We start from the raw sequence: 25,243 nt of genomic DNA on the forward strand, positions 1-25,243 counted from the left end.
TTCCCACTTCATGTTTACAAAGTGCTTACGCCCACTTGGCCGCCGGCTTTCTCGCCTGCTCCAGTCCCTCGCCCCGCCCGCAGCCTTCCCCGCCCGACGCCACTCCGCCCCTCCTCCCCTGGATCCCCAGGGGCCACCACCCCGCGCCCGCCGGGGCCTGTTCGAGAGTCTCGCGCCCGACCGCGCGGGCCGTCACGTGAGCCCGCCCCGCCCCCGCAGTCACGTGACGCGCCCGCCCCGCCCCCGCGCCGGCGCGCTTCGACGTGCCCTGGAACTTACCCTCCCCAAGCGACCAGGCTGCAGGGACGCACCGACCGAGGCGGCGGTGGGAACGCTTTCCAGGCTCGCCTAGGTGTTCCGTGCCCCCCGTGCTGGCTGAGGAGGGGGCCTCCCGCCGCAAGGCCACCGGGCCCTGGGTAAGGAAGCCGGGTGCGGGTGCCCGGGACGGACGGCAGGTCGGTGAGGCGCTGCACAAAGGCGCTCCTGGGCTCGGGCAGTGCCCGCGGCGGGCGGCGGGACTAGGGGAGGCGTGTGCAGGAGGCGCTGGGGCGCGGAAGGCGCGAGGTGAGGCCGGGTGCGGCGAGAGTGGTCGGGGCAGGGTTTGGGCGCCCGGGGAGGCGAGGCGGTTGCCCGCCGATTGGCCGACGGAGTCGGGAGGGTTTCAGTGGCCCTAAGTTGAGACTCCTTTGCTCCCTAGGTTTTCTGACTTCCTGTGTGCGGGCAGCGCCCGCCGCCCCGCCCCCGACCGGGAGGGTGTCTCTGTGTGTGTGTGTGTGTGTGTGTGTGTGTGTGTGTAAATGGCCAGTCTGGAGCTGCCTTCCTTCGAGGGCCTCCTACCGCTCTGTTTGCCCCCTTCCTAATGCTGTAGGGTGGGCAATTCTCTGTCCACCTGGGGAGCCCACCTGGGGCCTCCCGGAGGAGCTTTGACCTTAAACAGGACACTCACTTCTCTGCGGTCTTAAGAGGTGCCCCGCCCCTAATGGATAGGCATTTGCTACCCTCCAGCTCTGTTAGGAGCAATCTCCTCAAAGTCCCTGAATTAAAACAAAAACAACAGGCTGCTGCCCTTTTCCCATCCCAGGGTAGTTGCTGGTCGTCTTAGAATGACTGTCTTTACGTATTGTGTTAACTTACTGCAGACCCTGTGACAAGAAATGGCCACAGGGTCGTCATTAGAGAAAAAGGCACGGCCTTCGGTTTTAGAAGTGTGTAATGTTTTCCCTTTGCTTACAGCAGCAGTTTCAAATGCGTTTGCAAAGATGAAAGCAGAGTGTTTAAAGTCCACCTTTATCGAAAGTTGTAATGTCATTTCAAGTGAGGTTTATTATGGGTAAAAGGCTTTAAACATGGATACACGATTGGTTGTGTCTTTATGGCTAATGATGACACGCGGAAGTACATTTATTGACTAGGCACACATTCTTAAAAGGCAGGTAATGTAGAGGAAAGGAACAGTGAACTAAGTTACTCAGGTTCTGGTTTAAATTTGCCATCCAAGTTGTACAGGTGAGACCTTAGAAGACTCGGAATGTTGCAATAAAAAATTGTTTTAAAGTGTCTAGTCCCTAGCACTGCCTCTTTCCTACTAAGAAAGTGGAGAAATGGTGACCTAGAGATGTATTATGTGTCCATATCCACTTTCCCTTACCCGTTCCCTATGAGGGTGTATTACAGAGGTGGTCATCCCTGTTCCTCCTCTGGTCTGAGCACACAGTCTGGCTGCTGGTGCAATATTTTTCTGCTTTTTAAAATTCCCTTGGAAACGTTTTGGAGCAAGGATTTGGGAGCCCAAAGCAGTGCCTAAGAGTAGGCAGTGAAGGCACAACCCTGATCCATGCTACCTGAAGAGCTACCCAAGCCAGCTCTATGTTCCATTGCTCTGGAGGAGTTTCTCTGTTGGGGAAAAACAAGCAAATAAAGTGTAATATAACAGATTATATGTGTATGTTCGTATGTATATGCCCCAGCGTCTATTGATAGACTTTTCTTCTAGCAATAGAAGCTGGAGGTTGTTCATTGATTCTTAATGTAATGCCACCTGTGTAGTTTAGCTGTGCTTATATAATCAATACTGTATGCTTTTTTAGTTTTTTAATTTGCTGTACTAGTTGTTGTGAGGCAAAAATGGATTTATGTAAGTGTTATAGAAAAATAGCATTTGTTAATCATTTGGCTTCTCGATTACAAGTTGACTAAAAGGGAATAGTGGTGATCTGTAGTCCTTAAATAATAGCACTTATCTGATAAAATGTCATTACCATTTTATAATAGTTGAAGACAAAATTTTATCGTATACTCTAACAATTTTAGTTATAATTGTGCATATTCACTGTTCTGTGGAATGAATCAACTGTGAAAAGGTATCAACCTTCCTATCATCTTTGAGGACCAATTGGGCCACCCACCATCCTGTGTCTTGCCTTTTTTTTGGTACCATGTGTTGAACCAAGGGGATCGTAACCACTGAGTTCTTATTTTTGAGACGGTCTTGCTAAGTTTCTGAGGCCGACTTCGAACTTGTGATCCTCGCATTTCAGCCTCCTGAGCTGGTGGGATTACAGGCTCACCCAGCCATCATTTTGTGTCTTTATTTTTAGTTAACTGATGCAATTATGTCAGAACCTCATTCAGGATGGCTTCACTGTGATTCAGTCATTTTCATATGACTTTGACTTAATATCCCTAAGTTTCATTTGGTAGTTGATTTAATTTATATTTGAACCGAACTGCCAAATGCTGACGTCTTGAAGCTTTTATCCCCTGTTGATAATAGGTTTTATGAAGCTTTAACTTAATGGGAATCTCCTTAACTTTTCATAAATCTGGAAGTCATATGGATGTTGTTATTCTGCCCAGACCACATATACACTGTGTTCCATAGAAATATAATGCCAGCCACCTTGTAATTTTAAAATTTCTAATACTCATATTATGAAAACTAAACCAGTGGGGGGCGACCCAAGTAAAATTAATTAATAAGTTATTTTAACTTAATTAAATATCCAAAGTATTTTAACATGTAAATAGTATGGAAATTACATGTTTTTTGGATGAATTGTATTTTACACTTATAGCACAACTTAGTTTACACTAGTCAGATTTCAAGTGTTCAGTGGCCACTTTGGCTAGTAGCAGCTGTACTGAGTAACAGTTTTGGAGTGTAAAATCTAGACCAGTGCTATTCTAGGTGTATTTTCAGATTGGCCCCATTAGCAACCCTTGGGAACGTGTTAGATACTTAAATTTCATGACCTCACCTCATACCTACTGACATTAGAATATCGAAGACTCGCACCTAATACTCTCAAATTTAATAAAATTTCTCCTGGAAATGACTACAGAATGTATCCTGGATGAGATCTTGGAAAAGTAAAAGGACAGAAAGGGAAAACTAAGGATGTCTAAATAAACTATGGATATCATTACATATTAGTATCAGGTCATTAAATGTGACCAATTTATCACACTAATACTGAAAACTTATAAAGTACTAAATTAAGTGTTTTACACATATTTACTATTTTAATTCTCTCTATATGTGGCATGTGGTACTAATAAGCTTCATTTTTGCTGTTAAAAAAACAGGTTCAGAGAGGTTAAATGACTTGTTAGGTCACACAGCTAACAAGGTAGGAGAGGGGATGTTCATAATTCATAAGTGGTCAGCATTATTTGTGAATATTTTGAACTCTCACAATTTTTGTTTCCTTGAGTGTGCAGTGTTTAATATGAATACACTGTCATGCTTCATAGTTTACAGAGTTCTTTTCATTCTCAGAAGGATCTTGTGAGGTTTATATTGTTTCCTTTGTTTTACCAATAAATAGTGTTGAGGGTCTGAGAACTGATAAATGGCAAAGGGTAGATTTAAATTTCAGACCTTTGAACCTGAGTTCTGTGTTCTTTTTCTTATCCCACACAGTGTAGAATCTGAGGTTAATTGGTGATGTGGAAGTTGTTTTAAAATTATCTGTATTTTGTTATATATTATTAAATTTAAAAAATTCTAGTTTTGAGGTATAATTTTCATACCCTAAAATATACTAACACCAAACAAAAAGAGGGAATGAACCGATACAAATGACAAAATAGATAGATCTCTAAAGCATATTCCAAATGAAACAGACCTGACACAGAAGGCTACATACTATATGATTTGTTTTTTACTAGTACAAGTTTTGCTTCCTTTAATAAGCAGTGATTAAAGTGATACTCTCTATCATGCTTTATAACTTACTATGTACTCTTTTCACATTTTCTCTGTATTCTCACAAGAATCCTTTGAGGTTTATATTGTTGCTATTTTTATGAAGGGATGTACCCGTTTATTTAGGCATTCACTGGTTGATAAGCCTTTGAGTTGTTTTCATTTTGTGGCTATTATGAGTATTCATGTAAGATCTTTGTGTGGACTTAAATTTCTATCTCTTGGGTAAATACCTTGAAGAGGTATGCTGGATCATATAGTATGTTTCACTTTATTGGAAACTGCCAAATTGTTTTCCAGAATGAATGTACCATTTAGCATTTCTAACAGCAATGAATGTGAATTCCATTTGCTGTTATTCTTACAGTTTTTTTCTAACTAGTATTTTTAAAAACCATTTTGGTAAATGAGTGTTGATATTTGCTTGTTTTAATTTGCATTACCCCCCCCCCCCCCATACACACACCCATACACCAGTATTGGGGATTGAACCCAGAGGCTACCATTGAGACAGGATCTCTTTAAGTTACCCAGTCTGGCCTTGAACTTGTGATCCTCTTGACACAGTTTCCTGAGTCCCAGGAATTACAGGCATGTGTCACCATTATGAGAGTTTTGTTGAACAGTTCTGTTGAGGTTTAATTGCTGTATAATAAACTGAACATAGTTAAGTGTACAATATGATGAATTTGGCCATTTATATACTTGTGAAACTTCTGTGCTTTCTATACAATTTCAGTGTGTTTTTCAAGAGTTAATGTGTTGGGAGCTTGGTCCTTAGTTGGCAGTGTTGAAATGTGATGTGGAATGTTTTAAAGAAATAGATGCTAGAGGGAAGTCATTAGGATATTGAGGGTGATGCCTTCAGAAGAAATTGATGCAATTCTTATGGAACCTGGTTCTTGAGAGAGGTGTATTATTATTAAAAAAAAAAAAAGAAAGAAAGAAGAAAGTAAGTCTGGTCCTTCCTGGGTCCTTCTTTGTGTTCCTGTATTGTGTGAGCTCTTTCCCTCTCACATCTGCTCCTATAGTTGTGCTGCCATCTGCTCTGAGGTCCTCATCAAAGCCTAGCCATGCTGATACCATGACCTCGAACCTTCAGAACTGTGAGTTAAATGAGCTACTTCTTAGAAAAGTTATTTTGTTATAGTAATGGAAAACTGGCTAGTACAGAAACCATTACCAAAACCATTAACAACAAAATGAATCTTTTGTCCAACCCCAGAAATTTCCCTGAATGCTTTTCTTTTCTTTTTCTTTTTCTTTTTCTTTTTTTTTTTTTTTTTTTTTTTCCGGTGATGTTACTGGGGATTGAACCCAGGTCCTCCATGTGCTACATAGTGCCCAGCCTCTGAATTACATCTTCAGCCCTTTTAACTTTATTTTGAGACAGAGTTTTGCTGAGTTACCCAGTTGTCCTCTTTATTCCAGCCTCCCTATTTGCTATGATTACAGATGTGTGTGTCTCAATCCCTGGCTTAGTGGTAGCTTTTGAAGAGCCTAAGTTTTTCATGTTGATGAAACCAAAGTTTATATTTTCATGCTTTTTGAATTCTTTTAAGGAAATCTTTTCCCATAGCTGCTAATATTTTGTCTGTGTTTGCTTGTAAAAGTCACACAATTTTAGCCAGATAGGTGCCTGTGTGTAATACTAGGGACTAAGGAGGTTTGAAGCTGGAGGATCACAAGTTCAAGGTCAGCCTCAGCAACGAGCGAGTCTCTAAGCAATTTAGTAAGACCCTGTCTCAAATAAGTAAAGGGTTGGGAATGAAGCTCAGTGATAAAACATCCCCTGTACTTAATCCCCCATTTAAAAAAAAAAAAAAAGAGAGAATATAATTCGTATATGGTATGAACTAATAAGTTTTTCTGTTTTTCCCAAATACGACTTTTCACTTATCTAATTGTGGTTTGTTGAAAAGGTGATCTTGCCCAGTTGAACCACTTTTTCCCTTTGTTGAAGATTAATTGAACGCATGCACTGGCCTATTTCTGGATTCTCTATTCTGTTTTATTCATGTGCATGTTTTTATGCCAATTTCACACTATCTTGATTACTATAGCCTTATAATAATTCTTGGTATCAGGTAGCTTTCTAACTTGGTTACTGTTTTTAAAAGTTGTTTTGGTTTTCCTAGGTTCTTTGCTTTTCTTTGTAAATTTTTAGATCGCTTTGTCAATTAAAAAAATATCTTCGGGGATGTTGAATTGAATTGTAGTGAATTTATGAATGAATTGTGAGAGAATTGACAGCACCATTGGGTCTTTTGATCCATGATCATAATAAATCTTTTCTCTTACAGATCTTTAAAATGTCACTGTTTAACAGTTTTTACTGTGTAGTTCTTGAGCATCTTTATCCTTCTATTCCATGCTGGTGTTGTGTTTGATATTTTTAAATTTCAGTTTCTGTGCCAGTTCTGAATTATCACATGAATTTTTCTAGCCTCCTCCTCTTACTGATTTGTAAATTCCCATTCATTGAGAAACCTGGTTCTTGCCATGGTCCATTGGATTGTTTAATTCATGTATAACAGTACAGAACTATACATGTACAATAACTGTACCACTGAGTTAGGTCCCGGTCCTTTTTAAAAATTGTTTGAGACCAGAGCTCCTTCACTTGCTGAGTCTGACTTCAAAGTCGGTGATCCTCCTGCCTCAGCTTCTTGAATCACTTATAGGCATGTGCAGTGGGTGCCCAGGTTCAGCATGTTTTGTGGGGGGAGGGGTTGTGGAGTGCTGGGGATTGAATTCAGGGCCTCATGCATGCTAGGCAAGCACTCTACCACTGAGCCACATCCCCAGCCCCAGGTTCAGCATTTTTAACTTGTACCCTCAGGGAAAGAAGCATAACTTTTACGCAGTTCCTTTGTCTCTTTTCTTATAGACTCTACTAATTTGCAAGGAAAACCTTGGTCACTCTTCTAGGCCGCTCCTTTGAGTGAGGTTATTTCTTGTTTTTGTAACTCAGTTAAATTCTTGTAACATCTGTCTTCCATTCTGTGCTCCTCCCTCCCACAATGATTTAATATTTGGATATATTAAAGTTCATACTTTGTATTTAAAGAGGGAAAAAAAAGAGCAATGACTTTGATAAGGACGTAATGTTATGAATCAGTCAAAACAGCTAATACAAAATAGGTCAATTGATCTGAAATATTTTCACCAATGCAATCCTTCATTCTCTCTTCCCACTCCTTGCAGTCACTGTCTCTGGAATGCCATAAATTGAAATCACTTAGTGTGTGATATTTTCAGACTGACTTGCTTTTACTAGTTCTCTTGCATGCTCTTTTATATATATGTATATACATATATATGTATGTGTATATATATGTGGAGAGAGTGAGAGAGTGGATCCATTTGTGTGTGATTGAACCCAGGGGCACTTAACCACTCTGCCACATCTCCATTGCTTTTTAAATTTTTATTCTGAGACAGGATCTCACTTAAGTTGCTTAAGTCTTCACTAAATTGCTGAGGCTGGCTTTGAACTCGAGCTCTCCTGCCTTAGCCTCCTGAGCAGCCACCACACCTGGCTCTGTTTGTGTTTTTTGGTGGTTTGTTAGCTCATTTCCTTTTGTAACTGAATAATATCTTATTGTATGAATATCTCACAGTTTACTCTTGATCCTGTTGAAGGATTTCTTGGTTGCTTTCCATTTTTGGTGATTATGAATTGAGCTGCTATTGACCTGTAGGGTTTTTTGTGGACATAAAATTTTTACTCATTTCCTTTCAGATCCTTAAAGCTCACCGTTCCCAACTGGGAATTGAACCCAGGTCTACTCTCCTACTGAGCTACATCCCCAGCCCTTTTTATTTTGAGATCAGGGTCTTGCTAAGTTGCCGAGAAGTCTTTGAACTTGACATTCTCCTGCTCCAGCTTCCTGAGTCTCTGCGATTACAGGTGTGTGCCACAGTGCCTGGCTCAAAACACCATTTTCTTATAACTCCCATTATAGCTTATTTATCTAATTATTTAAGTATTATTATTTTTATATTGGTATCTAACAATCACACATAATTATGGGGTACCATTTGGTTTTGATACATGTGTATATTGCATAATGTTCAAATCAGTGTAAGCATATTTATCTACTCAAATGTCTATCATTTCTTTAGGGTGAAAATATTTGAAATCCTTTCTTGGGGCTTTTTTTGAAATATACACATTACTATTTCCTGTAGTCACCCTGTTGTACAAGAGAAGACCAGAACTCACTTCTCCCATCTAACTGTAATTGAATATCCATTGACCAGTCTTTCCCCATCTCTTCCTGTCCTGTATCCTACCCAGTATCTAGTAAGCTGTCTTCTACTCTCAACTTCTACAAGATCAGCGTTTTTAGATTTCACATGATTGAGGTTGTAGGGGTATTTGTTTTTCTGTGCTTGACCTCTTTCACTTAAAATAATGTCCTCCATGCTGTCACCAGTAACAGGATTGCATCCTTGTTTATGGTTGAATAGTCTTCCAGTGTGCACATGACTACATTTTCTTCTATTCACTCATCAGTGGATGAACTCGTTGGTTGATTGGATTTCACAGCTGTATTGTAAATAGTGCTGCAAGAAACAAGGGATGTAGTATTTCTTTGACATAGTAATTTTAAGAAGTTTTTAATAAATTTCATCTTAATTTTGCTTTTATGGATTGTGAACTTGGTATTTGTAAAAACTCTTTGTGAAACCCCAGGTCCTATTTCTTTCCATTTTGAATTGAAATATTGTCCTTGTTCTTAAAACAGTCCAAGAAATCGAGACCACCCTGTTTGTAATGCTTAATGACATAATTTTTTCTAAAATACTGTATGCAAACTTCATTTTTATTAGAGCCTGCTCTAAATGCTTCCTTTACTGTTTCCTCATTTTTGTTTTAGACTTAAATCTTGCCTTTAAATTTCCTTTACCGGTTTCCACTTGACTGCATTCTTTACTGCCTTCTAGCTATCCAGTTTTTGCTATATTCTATTTTTGCTCTTTCTTTATGTTCGTACCAGATTATAATATTTTCATTTTTCTTTCTATGTTTTTCTTCCTTAGATAACTCATTTAAATTAGATGAGAATTTTTAAAAAATTTGCATATCTTTATTCTTAGCAGTTATTATGCATTAAGAAAAAACTCATTTAAGTATGAAATAGTGGCTTATGACTTCATTATTTTAAAAATCTGTATATTACAATTACACTATAGTGGGATTTATTGTAGCATACCCATACATGCACATAATGTTCTTTGGTCAGTTTCATTGCCAAATACCTTGACTTCTGTCTTGTTTTAGTACTGGGGATTGAACCCCATGGGGGTGCTTTACCACTGAGTCACATCCCCAGCCCTTCTTTTGTATTTTATTTAGAGACAAGGTCTCAGTGAGTTTAAGGTCTTACTAAGTTACTGAGCCTGGCTTTGAACTTGTGATCTTCCTGTCTCAGCCATTCCAGCTGCTGGGATTACAGGTGTGTGCCACCATGCCCAGCCCCTTCATTTTTTATTTTGAGAAAGGGTATCATTAAGTTGCTTAGGGCCTGACTACGTTGCTGAGGCTGGTCTTGAACTCCCAAATTGCTGGGATTATAGGCATGTGCCAGTGTGCTCAGCTTCAGTACTTGATTTCTTGTTAAGTGTACAACTTAGAAAATTATTTGGTGGTGGGCAACTTCTGTCATGGTCCCCTCTTGCCCTTGTGAGAGTTCTGTTCCTATTCTTCACTCTTGAATAAATCTACTCATTTCACTCTTATAAAAAAACAAAAGAGGAGAAAATTATTTGGTGAAATAATTTCTTCTTGAATTTATACTAGAATTGTTACTTTTTTGTTATACTTGTTAAATTTGAGTTTTTTTCTTTTTCTTTTCTTTTATTTATGTACATATTTATTTATTTGGCACTGGGGATGGAACCCTAGTCCTCTCACCTGCTAGTCTTTGAGCTACATCCTCAGTCCTTTTTAAATTTTATTTTGAGACAGGTTCTCAGAATTGCCCAGGATGGCCTGGAATTTGCAGTCCTCTTGCCTTACCCTCCTGAATTGCCGGGATTATAGGCATTTGTCATCCTACCTGGCTAATTGATTTCTTTAGAAGGTGCCTGTTCAGGGATTAATTAATTTTACTTTTTTGTTTTTGTTTTTGGAGTGCTGGGGATTGAACCCGGACACTGTGTATGCTAGGCAAGTCTTCTGCTATTGAGCTACATCCCTAGTTCCGAATTATTAATTTTGAATGAGAACTTTAATTTTGGAGGAGTTAATGATCGGTGCTTAAGTTTTTTTTTTTTTTTTTTTTTTTTTTTTTTTTGGTACTAGGGGCACTTAACCACTGGGCCACATTCCTGTCCCTTTTTATTTTGACAGTGTCTCACTAAGTTGCTTAGGCCCTCAGTATGTTGCTGAGGTGCCTTGGAACCTGTGAAACCTCCTGCCTTATCCTCCCAACCCATTGGGGATTGCACACGTGCGCCACCTTGCCCGACTAGCTCTGGTATTTTTAAGTTTAATATCTACATATTTGAGATATACTGATATTTTATTGTTTACAGTATTAAAATTGCTGCATAGGTTGTAGGTATCTGTATTGGTGTTAAATGATAAACTTGTTAATTATGGGTACTTGTCTGTATGTTAAGATTTTGTTTAATTGTTTGCTTTTTTTTATTGGAAATACTTGGAGTACTTGTCTAGAACAGATGTCCTGGGGGAGGAAGATAGCATTTTCTGAGCTGTATAATTGATGGCAGCCTCCTTAGGAGTTTACATGGGAAGGGTGATTTAAAAAATGGGCAGATGGAAAGAAAAGGCTATTACTTTGTGAAATAGCATGACAGAAAGTCATGAGTCTGACTTGGGACCAGAGAAGTAAGAGATGAAAGAAGGTATATGTGTGACTCTTTCTGTTCTTGTTGAAACACAGAGAAGAAATGGTTGAAATAAGGGAGGAAGAGGACTTGAAAGAGGCATGAAAAACCTGTGTGGGTATTTTTGAAACTTCTAAGAAAAGCAGTGGGGCGTACTGTGCTATAGATACACAAAAACTTTACGTGTACTGGTGATTGCCTACTTGGTAGTTGAAAGTGTGTGGGATGAATATGGTTGAAGGAATATGGTGATAATTACAGCATAGATTTCAATAGAGGAGTGTCCTAATTAAAGAGTCTTATAGTCGAATAAGCAAGATCCTACCAAAATACTTGAGAGAATAAGATACTAGGATAAACAATCTTCAACTTCATTTAAAAAGGAGAATTCACCTGTTACAGAAATAGATGAAGAAATAATCAACTCAGTATAAGCCTTGTTTTAATAGAGCTTCTTTTAAAAAATAAAAATAGAATATTCACACATTTGCAGATGATTTTCACTTAGATCTAATTTTATAGAGCTATCCCATAATGATTTTTCTTTTAATCCATCATTTATAATAAGGCTTTTCATTTTATTCAACTTTTTCTAGACTTAAGATTTTAATACCTAGTTTCTGGTATGTGGCTTTCTAGACATTTATAATTTTCTTTTTTTTCCCTCTTTTCCCACTGGGGATTGAACCTGGAGCCTCATACCTGCCTGCTAGTCAGCCACTCTGCCTCTGAGCTACCTCCCTAGGCTTAGACGTTAATAATTTTAGTGGTTTCCTTTATGGGTTTTCAGCTTCAATACCCACTCCTTGTTTTTCTATCCCACTGTGTCTAATCTGGCTCATTTGATCTGCCTTGGTATCTAACTACCTTTCTATACAGGTATCTTCTTCTTTAATTGTTTTTGGTCCTGGGAATGAAGAACCCAAGGGCACTTAACCACTGAGCCACACCCCAGCTCTTTTTATTTTGAGACAGGGTCTCACTAAGTTGCCTAGGGCCTTGCTAACTTGCTGAGGCTGACTTTGAACTCGTGATCCTCCTGCCTCAGCCTCCCAAGCCCATGGGATTACAGGTGTGAGCCACCAAGCCTGGCTATAGATGTCTTTTAACATCTATAGATGTCTCCTTTACCCTTCCACTTCTCTTTGCTTTAACTAACACTGGGATTCAATGTCTCACGTTGAACATAGTGGAACTGACTTCCTTATTGTTCTCCCTAACTCCTCCTTTAAACTTGCCTTTGTATTCATTATGAAAGCTATAAAGCCTGACAGTGAAAAAGCTTAAACATAGACTGGCCTTTAACCTGTTGTTGTTTACCAGCCCCAAAGTCCCTCTCACACCAGCATGAAATCATATAGCTTACATTCTTCCTTGTGTACTTTCCTTTCCTTCATTCTTATGGATAATGGACCAGTTTATATATCTGAACTATAGTAACCTGCATTTCCTTCATATTCCCTTACTCATCTCTATTTCTTCAGATATTTCATAAGTTATTTTATTACTTTCCTGAAAAATGGAAAAGAAAAAACACAAGTATCCAAAGATAAGTGCAGTCATGTGTCTCTTAACAGCAGGATACATTGTAAGAGATTCTTCACTGGATGATTCCTCATTGTTTGGACCATCACATATTGTACTTACACAAACCTAACTGGTCAGTCAGTACATGCAGCCTCTTCATGCAACCCAGAGATACGGTAGCCAGGCTTTACAGTAGGTTTTTCAAAAATAATAAAAGGTGTGCACTCTACAATAAAAGTACAGCATATTAAACGTAGGCAAGTAGCAGTCATTGTTCTCACCAAGTATTATGTAGTGTACATAGTTAAAAGTGCTATACTTCTTACACTGTTGGCAGCGAGGTAAGTTTGTGTATACTGCCATTACCAAACATGCCTCGTGCTATGATGTTTGGATGCTATGATAGAAATATCTCAGCTCATTATAATCTTTTATTTAATTTTTGATGCTGGGTATCAAACCCAGGGCCTTTCACATACTAGGCAAGCACTCTACCACTGAATTATACCACCCGTATGATCCTTTTTTGTATTGGGGTTTGAACCCAGGGGCACTTTAACACTGAACTGCATCCCCAACCCTTTTTGTTTTTTTATTTTGAGACGGGATCTTACTGTGGGGCTTCTCTAAGTTACTGAAGCTGACCTTGAACTTGGGATTCTTGTGTCTCAGCCTCCAGAGTCACTGGGATATCAGGCGTGTGCCACCAACCCCAGCCCACCAGGATAAATTTATGGGACCATCATTGTATATATCAGTCTGTTTTTGACTGAAACAGCATTATGCAGTGCATGACTATATTTCAGTAACCATTTTGAAAAGTTGTAATGAAAAATTTATGGCTTTCTGGATTTGTGTATTTCCTAAAAATCACTTAGGTGAAAATGCTTTTGTCAAGAATACAAAATAGGTGACATTGTATGTGTTTTATTGTATCACTTTCGGACTGTATCAGATTGTCCCACTCTTGCTATTGCTAAGTTAGATCATTTGGTTAAGTTCAGAACTCTTCATTGTAAAAGCCAGTTTCTATATAACTATTAAGTAATTGGGGAGGGAATGTTGGGATTCCTAATAATTTTATTGTGGATTTAATTGGTGTGCTAGGGATTGAACCCAGGACCACTCAAGGCAAGTGCTCTAGCACTGAGCCACACCCCCAGCCCTTCCAGTAGCTTTTAACATATGTTTTTATTGTCTTTGCCCACTTAATACCATAGTCTTAAAATGTGTTCTGTCGTCTTAACAATTTATCAGAGCTGTTCCTCATAAAACCAGAAGTTTAAAAATATTTTCTCATCTGCCAGAATAAAACATGAGGAACAGAAATGAAGTTGGAACAGTGGAAGTAAAGCAGGAGAGATCAGTGGTAAAGCAGACCTCAGTGACTCTTAGTGATCATACTCGTACGTGTTTGAAAGGTGGTTCTAAATAATTTGAAATATAATTGTCCTTTGTTCTTTTAACTATTATAAAGAAGCTTTTTTAAAACTTTGAGCTAATAATGCTTTTATGCCTTTAAGGGATCTTGGTTAGAGTTAATAAACTTTTTTATTTTGTAGGTTTAAATGTAATGCTGGATTTTTATATCTCCTTTTAAGGTAAGTTTCTTAATTTTGTTTTTTGAAACTACATTATTGTATTATACTTGCTACTCAAGTAATTTGAATAGGAAGTGAATTTTACTTATTGAAATTCTGCTAGTAATTAATTTATTTACCACCTGAGCTTATAGATTATTCCAGAGAAGAAAATTATCCTCAGGAGAATGATCTTTTCTGCCTGTACAGTGTATAATAATACACCTGATACTTGAGTGCTGAGGGAAATTGGTGGGTTGTCCTGGAAACTGGGGTTTACACATTTTTTTTGGTAAATCTCAGTTTGCTTTAGCATTGGCATACTTGAGCTTTGGGTGGAGTGTGTTAATTTCTTAGGGTTAATGTAAAAAAAAAAAAGGTTGAATATTCCTTATTTGAAATGAATCAGAAATGTATCAGATTTTGGACTTTTTTTATTTTGGAATATTTGCATTTATATAATATCTTGGAGATGAGACCCAAGTCTAAATATGAAAATCATTTATGTTTCAGGTACACTTACACACATAGACTGACAGTAATTTCATATGACATTTTCAATATACCAGTAGGTTGACTGTGATCTATCACATGAGGACAGGTGTGGGTTTTTCCATTTTTTTCTTTGTGTTGGTGCTCAGGAAGTTTCGGATTTTGGGATTAGGTATGCTCCATTTGTACTGCAAACAGGGTCACTTAACATAGCAGAAATGATTCTCTCAAAGATCCAGAGGATTGAAGTTCAGAAATCAGTGTTGGCAGAGTGTATGCCCTCCAAAGACCTCCTCACCCCTTACAGTGGTTCCTAGTTTTCACTCATTTCTTCCTCTGTTTTCACTTGGTCTTCTATCTTTTCTCTACCTGCAAATCTCCTTTTCCTTATAAAGATACAGTTATTGTGTTTTGGGGCCCACCTTAATCAAGTATGACCACATACGAACTTTTTATGTCTGCAGATCTCCTATTTCCAAATACAATTACATTTTCAGTTCCTGGGGTTAGAATTTGAATGTATCTTTTTGGAGGACACAGTTCATCCCATAAGAGTTGGGGTTTGACATACTCAAGTTGTAGCAATATTGAAATGCTATGCTGATTTTGAACCTTGAGACGTATGGTTCTATGAGATACCAAAATATTTTGGAATTGGTATGGAAATAAAAGTGAATGCTACATTTCTCAAGCTGGTTCATGGCTATTTTTTTCTTTTTTCTCTTTTTATGGCACCAGCTATTAAACCCAGGGTCACATGCATGTTAGGAAGCACTCTACCACTGAACTACATATTTTGAGACAGGGTCTCACCAAGTTGCCCAGGCTGGCCTCAAATTTTTCATCCTCCTGCTTCAGCTGCTCAAGTAGCTGGGATTACAGGTGTGTAATACTGTGTACCCACAGTGCCATTCCTAATAGACTTTGAATTAAAAGAGCAAGAAGATTTTTTAACATTTACAAATAAGAAGACTGGTTATCTGTTAATAATTTGTGAGATTCAGTCTAAAATGGATTGTGGCCCTAATGAGTAGAGGTAAGAGAGAAATCAAGTAAACTGGCAGTTTCTTTTGGTTGTCTGTTGTGTACGTTTTGCCTAGTAATAGCAGTACTGTTCTTTTAAAACTTTTTGTTTTAGGAACATACAGTTTTTAATTGGGTAACTTAAAACTAATAATGTTCCTAACAATTCTGAAAAATAAGTAAAATATTAATGTGGGGGATTGTTGAAGTCCAGTTCCACATTCAAAAAGTGTCTTAGGTGTTGTCTATAGTAAACCTAGCTCAGTGCCTGGCCATTGACAGGTGCCTGAAACATATTAATTACTATTAATTAGCGAGTGTTTCTAGGAAAGCGAAGAAGGTTTGAGGTAGCCATGAAAATGAGGAAGGTTCTTTCCAACTCTGACTTTTGTTAGTGTTATATTGGACTGGTTAGTATGTTCACTGTTCCAGAGTCACTAGTTTTAGTTTGGGTCATGAATTAGTCAAAAATTTATATTATAATTCATATGAAAGTATTTTTAAAATGCAGGATAATACATATTATGTATCGTTTCTTTTCTGGGGGTTTGAGATTTGAAGGTAATGTTCTTTCAGTTGGCCTGCATTATATGATGTTTGTGAACAAATAGCAAATCCAGATTACATTAAATTTTTTCTTCTCTTCTTCCATTTAAATAATATAGCTATATTAATGCAGCAAGTTCTAAAGCCATAATGTGGCATGCTCTCCTATTTGAGAGGTGAATAATATTGAATAAAAATGGCTGACAGAAGTGGGAAGATGGTTCCAGGACAAGTGTATATTGAAGTGGAATATGACTATGAATATGAAGCCAAGGACAGAAAGATTGTGATAAAACAAGGGGAGCGGTACATCTTGGTGAAAAAGACCAATGATGACTGGTGGCAAGTTAAACCAGATGAGAATTCCAAAGCCTTTTATGTGCCAGCCCAATATGTTAAGGAGGTCACCCGCAAAGCTCTAATGCCACCTGTTAAGCAGGCAGTTGGACTGCCAAATAATTCTATGAAAGTGATGCAGAATCTACACCTTCAGAGATCGACAGAAAATGTGAACAAATTGCCTGAGCTTTCAAGTTTTGGAAAGCCATCATCGTCTGTTCAAGGAACAGGTCTTATTCGTGATGCCAATCAGAATTTTGGACCCAATTTTAATCCAGGTCAAACTCTCAATCTAAGCCTGGACCTGACACATAATAATGGAAAATTTAACAATGACTCACATTCTCCTAAAGTTTGTAGCCAGAACAGGACACGCTTATTTGGTCACTTTCCTGGTCCGGAGTTCTTGGACATTGAGAAAACTAGCTTTTCCCAGGAACAGTCTTGTGATTCAGCAGGAGAAGGCTCGGAAAGAATCCATCAAGATTCTGAATCTGGAGATGAGCTTAGCAGCAGCTCCACTGAACAGATAAGGGTAAGATTTAGAATGGAATGGTGAAACGTGTCCCACTTTAATTAAAACTTAATTTTGCTTTTTCTTTTATTTAAAGTCTGTGTGTAAGATTTAGGACTTGTTTGTTTTCCTTTGTATTTTGAGAATACATGGATTCTGTCCTGATATAGAGTTAGAAAATATGTAAAATAACTTGTGCAGTTCATGAAGGGCCACTTTATGATTTTCATAATTCTTTGCTTTCAGAACTAGAACTACTTTAAATTTGGGAAAGTTTTTTTTTTTTTCCTTTTTATTGGTTATGCATAAGGCAGAAGAGATTTACTTGTTTCACCCAGTGATGATTTTTATTTTTACCTTTTTCTTGTAGTATCTGGAGATGAAACCCAGGACTTCACATATTCTATGCAAGTGTTCTGCCAACCAGCTACATCCCTGGCCCTTTTTATTTCTGTTTTGAGACAAGATCTTGTTTAGTTAGGCAGACTGACCTTAAACTTGTGATCTTCTTGCTGCCTCAGCTTGCCAAGTAGCTGGGCTTGTAGTCGTACACCACCACACTTGGAAGGATGTTTCTTTCCTTTTTTGTTTTTTTTTTTTTTTTAATTTTTGTTTGTTTTTGTTATTGGCATTTGAAACCAGAGATTCTTAACCACTGAGCTGCATTCCCTGCCCTTTCTGTTTTTAATTTTGAGACAGGGTCTCACTAAGTTGCTTAGGACCCACTAAGATGAGGAGGCTGGCTTTGAACTTGTGATTCTCTAGCCTCTACTTTCTGAGTTGCTGGGATTATAGGCATGTGCCACCATGCCTTTCTTGATATATCTTTGAATAGAAAAAGTTTTACTGTTTTGTAGCTGTGCACATTTTGACTTGTTTCTACTAAATCTTCAGGCAATAGTAGATACATGAAGAAAAGTCACTGGAGTATTAACCACTAACTGTTGCCCATTGCAACTTGTTTACAATCCTTGAATATCGAAAACTGTAGAGCCCACAAATTTTTACTTCCACTAATGTACTTTTGTGACTTAAGTGTCTAAATATCCTCACTTGATTGCACTGAATTTTAGCCTACAAAAAATTTCACGTGCTCGTGTGTTGAGTTTTTAATTTTTTCCCTCTCATACCTAATTTTGTTTTGCAGTTAGGTCTGTGCCAGTTTATTTCTCTTGTGATGTGAAAGCATATGCATGGAACTGGGGGTGTGGCTTAGTGGTAGAGTACTTGTTCAGCATGTTCAATCTCCAGCACTGCCAAGAAAATAAAAGCATATGTATGGCCGGGAGCGGTGGCACATACCTGTAATCTCAGCTAATTGGGAGGTTGAGGCAAGAAGATCACAGACTGGAGGCCAGTCTCAGCAACTGAGCAAGGTCTTATCGCAACATTTAAAAAAATAAAAAGGAATGGAATTCATTAATCTGCAGATTAATCTGGTTGCAAGTGCTCTGCCAACCGGCTACATCCCTGGCCCTTTTTATTTCTGTTTTGACACAAGGTCTTGTTTAGTTAGGCAGACTGACCTTGAACTTGTGATCTTGCTGCCTCAGCTTGCCAAGTAGCTGGGCTTGCAGTTGTACACCACCACACTTGGAAGGATGTTCAATCTGCAGTACTTCGTCACTCCCAAGTATGGATGAAATTGAAACTTGGGTGCATTTGGGAGAGTCTAATTTTAAGTAAATTTTAAAAGTATTAAGTTTTAGGGATGAAACTCAGTTGTAAGGGGATTCATCAAGTTAAGTCAGTGTATAATTAGGAGGTTGCTTTTAGTTGTTGTCTCATTGTCATGGAAGTACATTCTTTCCGTGGGTTTTAAGTTTTGTAATAGGAAAAGGGAAGATTCTCTAGAAAAATTTCTGGTGTTTGAGTTCAGTTTATCATTGTTGGTCTCAGTAGACTTTTCTTCAGTCATCATGTGACATTCTGACATAGAATATATAGTGTTTCCTGACATTTTTCTTTGCTAGCTCCTTATCAAGCTAATGGACTTTGGGAGAGACATGTTTTCTTTTCCACCCAGCTATCAGCATAGTTTGTCCATTATATTTATGTGCATGAACAATCCTGTGTTCTCTTTATTGTGGTCATCTTAAGTTCACTCTCTGGAAATTCATGGTTCCCAATCTCTCCTCAGCCACAGCACTGTTTAGAAATACTACTAGATTTCTCTGGCCAGCCTTGTTCCTAACTCGGAGACAATTGTTTGAAACCTTTTCCATTTTCTTCATTTCACTGATTCACTTTCTTTTTCCTTTCTCTTACTAGATAACCTTGCCTTCTACTTCACAGCAAACAATAAAAGCTGTGATATCAGAACTTCTTTAGCTTTGGTGAGCACATTTTGCATAGTAGTTAATAGTGTTGGCCTTAGATTTGAATCTGGTTCCACGTTACTTGCCAACCATGTGTTAATCAGGGGAAATTACTATTCTTTTTCTTTGTGGTGTTAGGTGTGGAATTCAGGGTGTCGCTCACGTGAGGCCAGCATTCTGCCACTGATTTTCACCCCAACTCAGGGAAAAGTTACTTAACCTGTGTGTGACAATTAGCATCATCTTACAATGGGTATCACAGGGTTGTTGAGTACATAGTAAATACATTCGGTATCTATTGATGCTTAATAAACTACCCCCAAAGATAGTGACTTAACACAGTAAACTTTCATTATGTCAGTTTCTGTGGAGCAGTAAATCAGCAGCTTAGCTGGGTGGTTCCAAAGGCTTGGGGTCTCTCATGGGGTTGCTCTCATGTTATACAGGCTTGGCTGGGCTGGGGAAGCTGCTTCTGAAGATGGTTCAGTCCCATGGTTCTGGGTATGCCTCTTCATGTCTGCTCTAGTGTTGTGACTGACTTTACCCAGAAGAAGCAGTCAAGGAGAGAGAACCTGGCAGAAGCTGTGCTTTCTCTTAGGTCCTCATCTTGGAAATCTTGCCGTCATATCCTATTGGTTATGTGTTTCAGCCTCCTCCTCTGTGGGGGGAGACTTACAGGAATGTTAATACCAGGATTCAAACATCATTGGGGGGTCACCTTAAGAACTGCCTACCACAATAAGTATTCGATAAAATATACCTGCCATTCTGAATATAGTTGTCATTATTGTTATTTTCTTTCTTTCTTCCTTTTTCTTGTCCCTCTTTTTTGGTACCCGGCATTGAGTTCAGGGTCGCATAACCACTGAGCTACAGTCACAGCCCTTTTTATTTTTTATTTTTGAGAGAGGGTCTTGCTAAGTTACTTAGGACTTCCCTAAGTTGCTGAGGTTGGCTTTGAATTCTTCCTGCCTCAGCCTCCTGAGCCGCTGGTATTATAGGCTTGTACCCCTCTGCCTGGTGTGTTGTCATTTTTTAAAGGATTTTCACCTTTTTATCTGTAATCATTTCACTGCGTCTTATCAAAGGACCATATCTTCATATTTTCTTTGTACTTTTCATAGTATTACACCCCATACAGCTCTAGACTCAGTGTTTGTGAAGACTTTTCCATCGGTATTTAAATCTACTATCCTATTTTCCATCTTAATAAAGCCCTTCTTCATCTCTACCTTCTGTTGAGCATCATTATATTGCCTTTTTCTTTTTTTGGCAACTTCTGAGAATAGTTCTGTGTGTTTGCTTCTTTGCATGTCCACATTTCCCACTATTCCATTACTCTTTCTAGCATGTCTTCTGGCTCCACCGTGCCGCCCAGATTGCTTCAGCTACAGGCGGTCATGATTTCACTGTTGATAATTGTATAGATAGTATAAACAAATTTTATATAATTAATTTCATTATCACAGTTAAAAGATTAATAGCCAAGTGGCAATTTTAATAGTTTTTTTTTTTAGGTACTGCATATAATCAAGTATGTAAATTGTACTAATCTCACATGTATGATTTGATGAATATTTTACTTATGTAATATGTACTCTGTAATCAACCTCTTTCCTCAGCCTACCCAGCCCAACTCATGTTTTTTTTTACTCTGTCTGCTACTAATTTGTTGACCATTTCAATACTTCTGTCATTTCAAAAAATGGAATCATATGTGATTTAGCCTTTGTGACTTGGCTTTGTTTTTCACTGTAATTCTCTGGAGATTGATCCAGGTTTGTATGTGTATCAACTTTCATTCTTTTTATTGCTGAGTAGTCTCCTGTGGTACGAATATACCATAGTTTGTTCAACTATTTACCCATTTAAGAATATCTAGGGTTTCTTTTTTCCAGTTTTTGGTTTCATAAACAAAACTGTTCTAAACATTTTTGTACAGGTTGGTGTGTGAAGATAACTATTTATTTCTCTGGGATAAATGCTGGTGAATATATTTGTATAGTAGTTTCATGTTTTTATTCTTAATTAATTAATTAATTAATTTGTACAGGGGATTGAACCTAGGGGTTAACCACTGAATTGCATCCCCAACCCTTTTTTCATTTTGAGACAGGGTTTTGCTAAGTTGCTGAGGCTACCTCAAACTTATGATCCTCCCGCCTTAGCCTCCCCAGTTGCTGGGATTACAGGGCTGCACCACCATGCCCAGCTTGTGTGTGTAGTGTTTTAGGAACCTGCCATACTTTTTTGCAGAGTGTCTCTACCATGTTATCTCAGCAGCAGGGATCTAGTTTGTCTCCATGCTCGCTAGTATTTGGCAATGTCACTTTTTTTCCTAACCCATTCTGACAGGTGTGTAGTGATATCTCATTGTGATTTTAATTTACACTTCCCTAATGTCTATTGATGTGGAACTTTTTTTTTTTTTTTTTCTTTTTTGGTGCTGGACGTTGAGCTCAAAGCTCTATGCATGCCAAGCACGTGCTCTGCTGTTGAGTCCCTCCGCTTCAGAAATCTTTTTATGTGTGTGTATTTGCCATAAATAATGTATCCTCTTTATTGAAAGGTTTTTCATGTTTTTTGTCAGTTTTCTAATTGGATTGTTTGGTTTTTGCTGTGGTGGTTTTAGCTCTTTATATGGTCTGAACAGTAATCATTTGTCAGATAAAATGATTTGCAGATATTTTCTCCCAGAGTATAGTTTGTCTTTTCATCCTCAGGAGGGTCTTTTGCAGAGCATAAGTTTTTTATTTTGATGAATTCCAATTTATTAATTTTTTTTTTTATTACTCATGCTTTTATTTCATGTCTATGAACTCCTTGGGTAGCTGGTGTAGGCTTTTCTAGAGATCAGAACCAATGGGATGTGTTGTGTACATATTCATATATGTATTTATATCTAGTGGGGGAGAATGAATTAATTTAAGCATTTGGTTCCTGTAAGTATGGAGACTTACAAGTTCAGAATTCATGGAGTGGATCAGCAGGCTGGGACCCAGGGAAGAACTGATGTTGTACTTAAATTCCAAAGGCCATCTGCTGGCATAATTTCCCTTTGATTTTTGAGGAGGTCAGTCTTTTGTTCTGTTCATGCCTTTTTCTCACTGGGTGAGGTCTGCCTCCATTATGGGGATCGACCTGCTTTGCTAAAAATTCCCCTTTTAAAATGTTAATCTTTTCTAAATATCAACAGAGAAACATCCAGAATAACCCTTGACCAAATATATGGTCCCCTCCAAATTGACACAAAACGAACTATCACAGAAGTCCTGGCTTCTAAATCTTGTTTCCTTCTATGTTTTGTTCCCTTAAAAGTTTATAGTTTATTGTTTACATTTGAATGTGTGATCTATTCCAATTTTATTTTTTGTATAAGATTTGAGATTTAGATCCCAGTTCTTTTGTTTTGTCTTATGGATACCTAGTTATTACAATAGCATTTGTTGAAAAAGTGGTTTTTCCTTCAACAAATTGTTTTCTATTTTCGTCAGAAATCAAGTGGGCTGCCATACCTGGTGGTGCATGCCTATAAGTGACTCAGGAAACTGAGGTAGTAGGATTGCAGGTTCCAAGGCCAGCCTGGGCAAGTGAGTGAGACACAGTCTCCCAAATAAAGAGAACTGGGGATGTAGCTTATTGGTAAAGCACCCATAGGTTCAATCCCCAGTACCCCTGACCCCTCATAAAAAGTCATGTGGGCATATTTGTATGAATCTATTTTTGGTTCCTGTGGTTTGGCTTCATTCTTCCAAGTCCTTTATAATAATGAGAACAATTATTGGAAAAAGGACTAGAACAAATAGGCTGATCTAAAGGCTGATGAAGGAGGTTATGAGGTGAGCTAATCCCATATAGCCTTAATTACAGTATATATAGTAAGTCTTGAAATTGGGTATACTGATTTCTACCACTATTCCTTTTCATAATTGTTTTAGCAATTGTAGTATCCTGATTTACATCCACCCCAAATATGAGATTCTGCTACTTGGAACCTATGAATGTTACCTCGTTTGGAAAAGAGGTCTTTGCAAGTGTGATTAAGTGAAGAATCTTAAGATGAAGAGATTATTCTGGGCACTTACATGTAGTCACTAAATGTCATCACACCCAGAGAAGGTGATATGAAGATGCAGCAGGGAGATATTTGAAGGTATTTTCCTTGAAGACTAGAGTGATGTGTCTACAAGCCAAAGAATGCCAGTAGCCAGCAGAAGCTAGAAGAGACATAGAAGGAGTACTCTCCTAGGGCCTCTGGTGTACATATCAGAACCTGTTAATTGTACTCCAGTGAGGTACAGCTTTAGGGCTGTGGACATAGTTGGTAGAGTGCCTTTCCTGCAAACACAAGGGTTGCAGTCCCCAGCACTGCAAAAAAAAAGGAGAAATATAACTTTATTCCAAAGAACATAATGCTTAGTGCAGTTCTTTTGTTTTTAATTTTCAGGATCATCCTCCTTTTGTCAATTTTGAATAGGCGTGCTCTAAAAATTCATGTGTAAGTTCTTTTTTTTTCCTTTTCTTTTTCTCTGTGTAGTGTACTGATGATTGAACCCATAGGCATTCTACCCCTTTTACCTTTTATTTTGAGACAGGGTCTCACTAAGGCTTTAAAACTTGCAATTCTATTGCCTTAGCCTTCTGAGTAACTGTATTATAGGTGTATGTCTTCACATCTGGCATATGTAGGTTTTTGCATGGATGTGACTTTCAGATCAGTTAGCTAGATAATCTATGAGCATGTTTCCTAGACAGTATGGGAAAACTATTTAGCTTTCTAAGAGACTGCACACCTGTCTTACAAAGTGACTTTACTCTTTTGTATTTGCATTAGCAAGGATGGAGAATATCTATTACTCTGTATCTTTACCAGCTTTTAATATTGGCAGTTGTTTAGATTTTAGCAGTTTGAATAGGTTTGTACTATATTTATGTTTTAATTCAAATTCCCTAATGAGAAATGATGTTACAGCTTCTTTTTATATGCTTATTTGCTATCAGTTTTCTTTGGTGAAGTGTTTCTTGACATCTTTTGCTCAGTTTTTTTTTCATTTTTATTGTTTTTATTAGTGCATTATGGTTACACATAATGTTAGGGTTCGATTTGACTTAACTCTACATGCATGGAGTGTAATTTGTTCTACTTCAGTTCCCAGGACTTTGTATTATCCTCCTCCTCCCTCCTTCTGTTCCCTTCCCTCTACTTTACTGGTCTCCATTTATTATTTTGCTTAGTTTTTTTTTTTTTTTTTTTTTTTTTGCCGTGCTGGGGATTGAACTCAGGGCGTTGTGCTTGCAAGGCAAGCACTCTACCAACTGAGCTATAGCCCCAGCCCTATTTTGCTAAGTTTTAATGGACTGGTTTAAATTTTTTTTTCTTATGATATGCCCAGCCCTATGTATGTATGTATGTATGTATGTATATATCTGTTTATTTTTGGTACCTGGGATTTAACCCAGGGGCGTTTAATGCCACATCTCCATGCCTTTTTATATTTTATTTAGAGACAGGGTCTTGCAGAATTGCTTAGGGCCTTACTGAGTTGCTGAGGCTGGGTTTGAACTCATGATCCTCCTGCCTCAGCCTCCCAGGCTGCTGGTATTAAAGGCATCTACCATCGCATCCCGTCAATTTTCTGAGATAGGGTTTTCCTAAGTTGCTGAGACTGTTTTCAAACTTGTTCTTCTCCTGTCTCAGCCTGCCAAGTCACTGTGCTTAACAGGTGTGTGCCACCACATCTGGTTCTTCCTGTTGTATGAGTTCCTTCTATGTTTTGGATACAAATCCTTTATCAGCTATGCGTTTTACAAATATTGTTTCCCAGTGTGTGACTTG

At 38.2% G+C, this 25,243-nt stretch overlaps 1 protein-coding gene across 1 annotated transcript in view; it reads left to right on the forward strand.

Moving 5' to 3' along the window:
• The first annotated feature begins 278 nt into the window (after positions 1-278).
• Arhgap12 (Rho GTPase activating protein 12) overlaps positions 279-25,243 on the forward strand; it is a 118,436-nt gene continuing 93,471 nt past the window's right edge. Inside the window, 3 exon segments of the mRNA XM_047520630.1 lie at positions 279-416; positions 14,158-14,196; positions 16,356-17,110. Coding sequence (XP_047376586.1) covers positions 16,433-17,110 — 678 coding nt within the window. The 5' untranslated portion in view covers positions 279-416; positions 14,158-14,196; positions 16,356-16,432.

This window comes from Sciurus carolinensis, chromosome 12, assembly GCF_902686445.1.
Source record: "Sciurus carolinensis chromosome 12, mSciCar1.2, whole genome shotgun sequence".
Classification (NCBI taxonomy): Eukaryota; Metazoa; Chordata; class Mammalia; order Rodentia; family Sciuridae; genus Sciurus; species Sciurus carolinensis.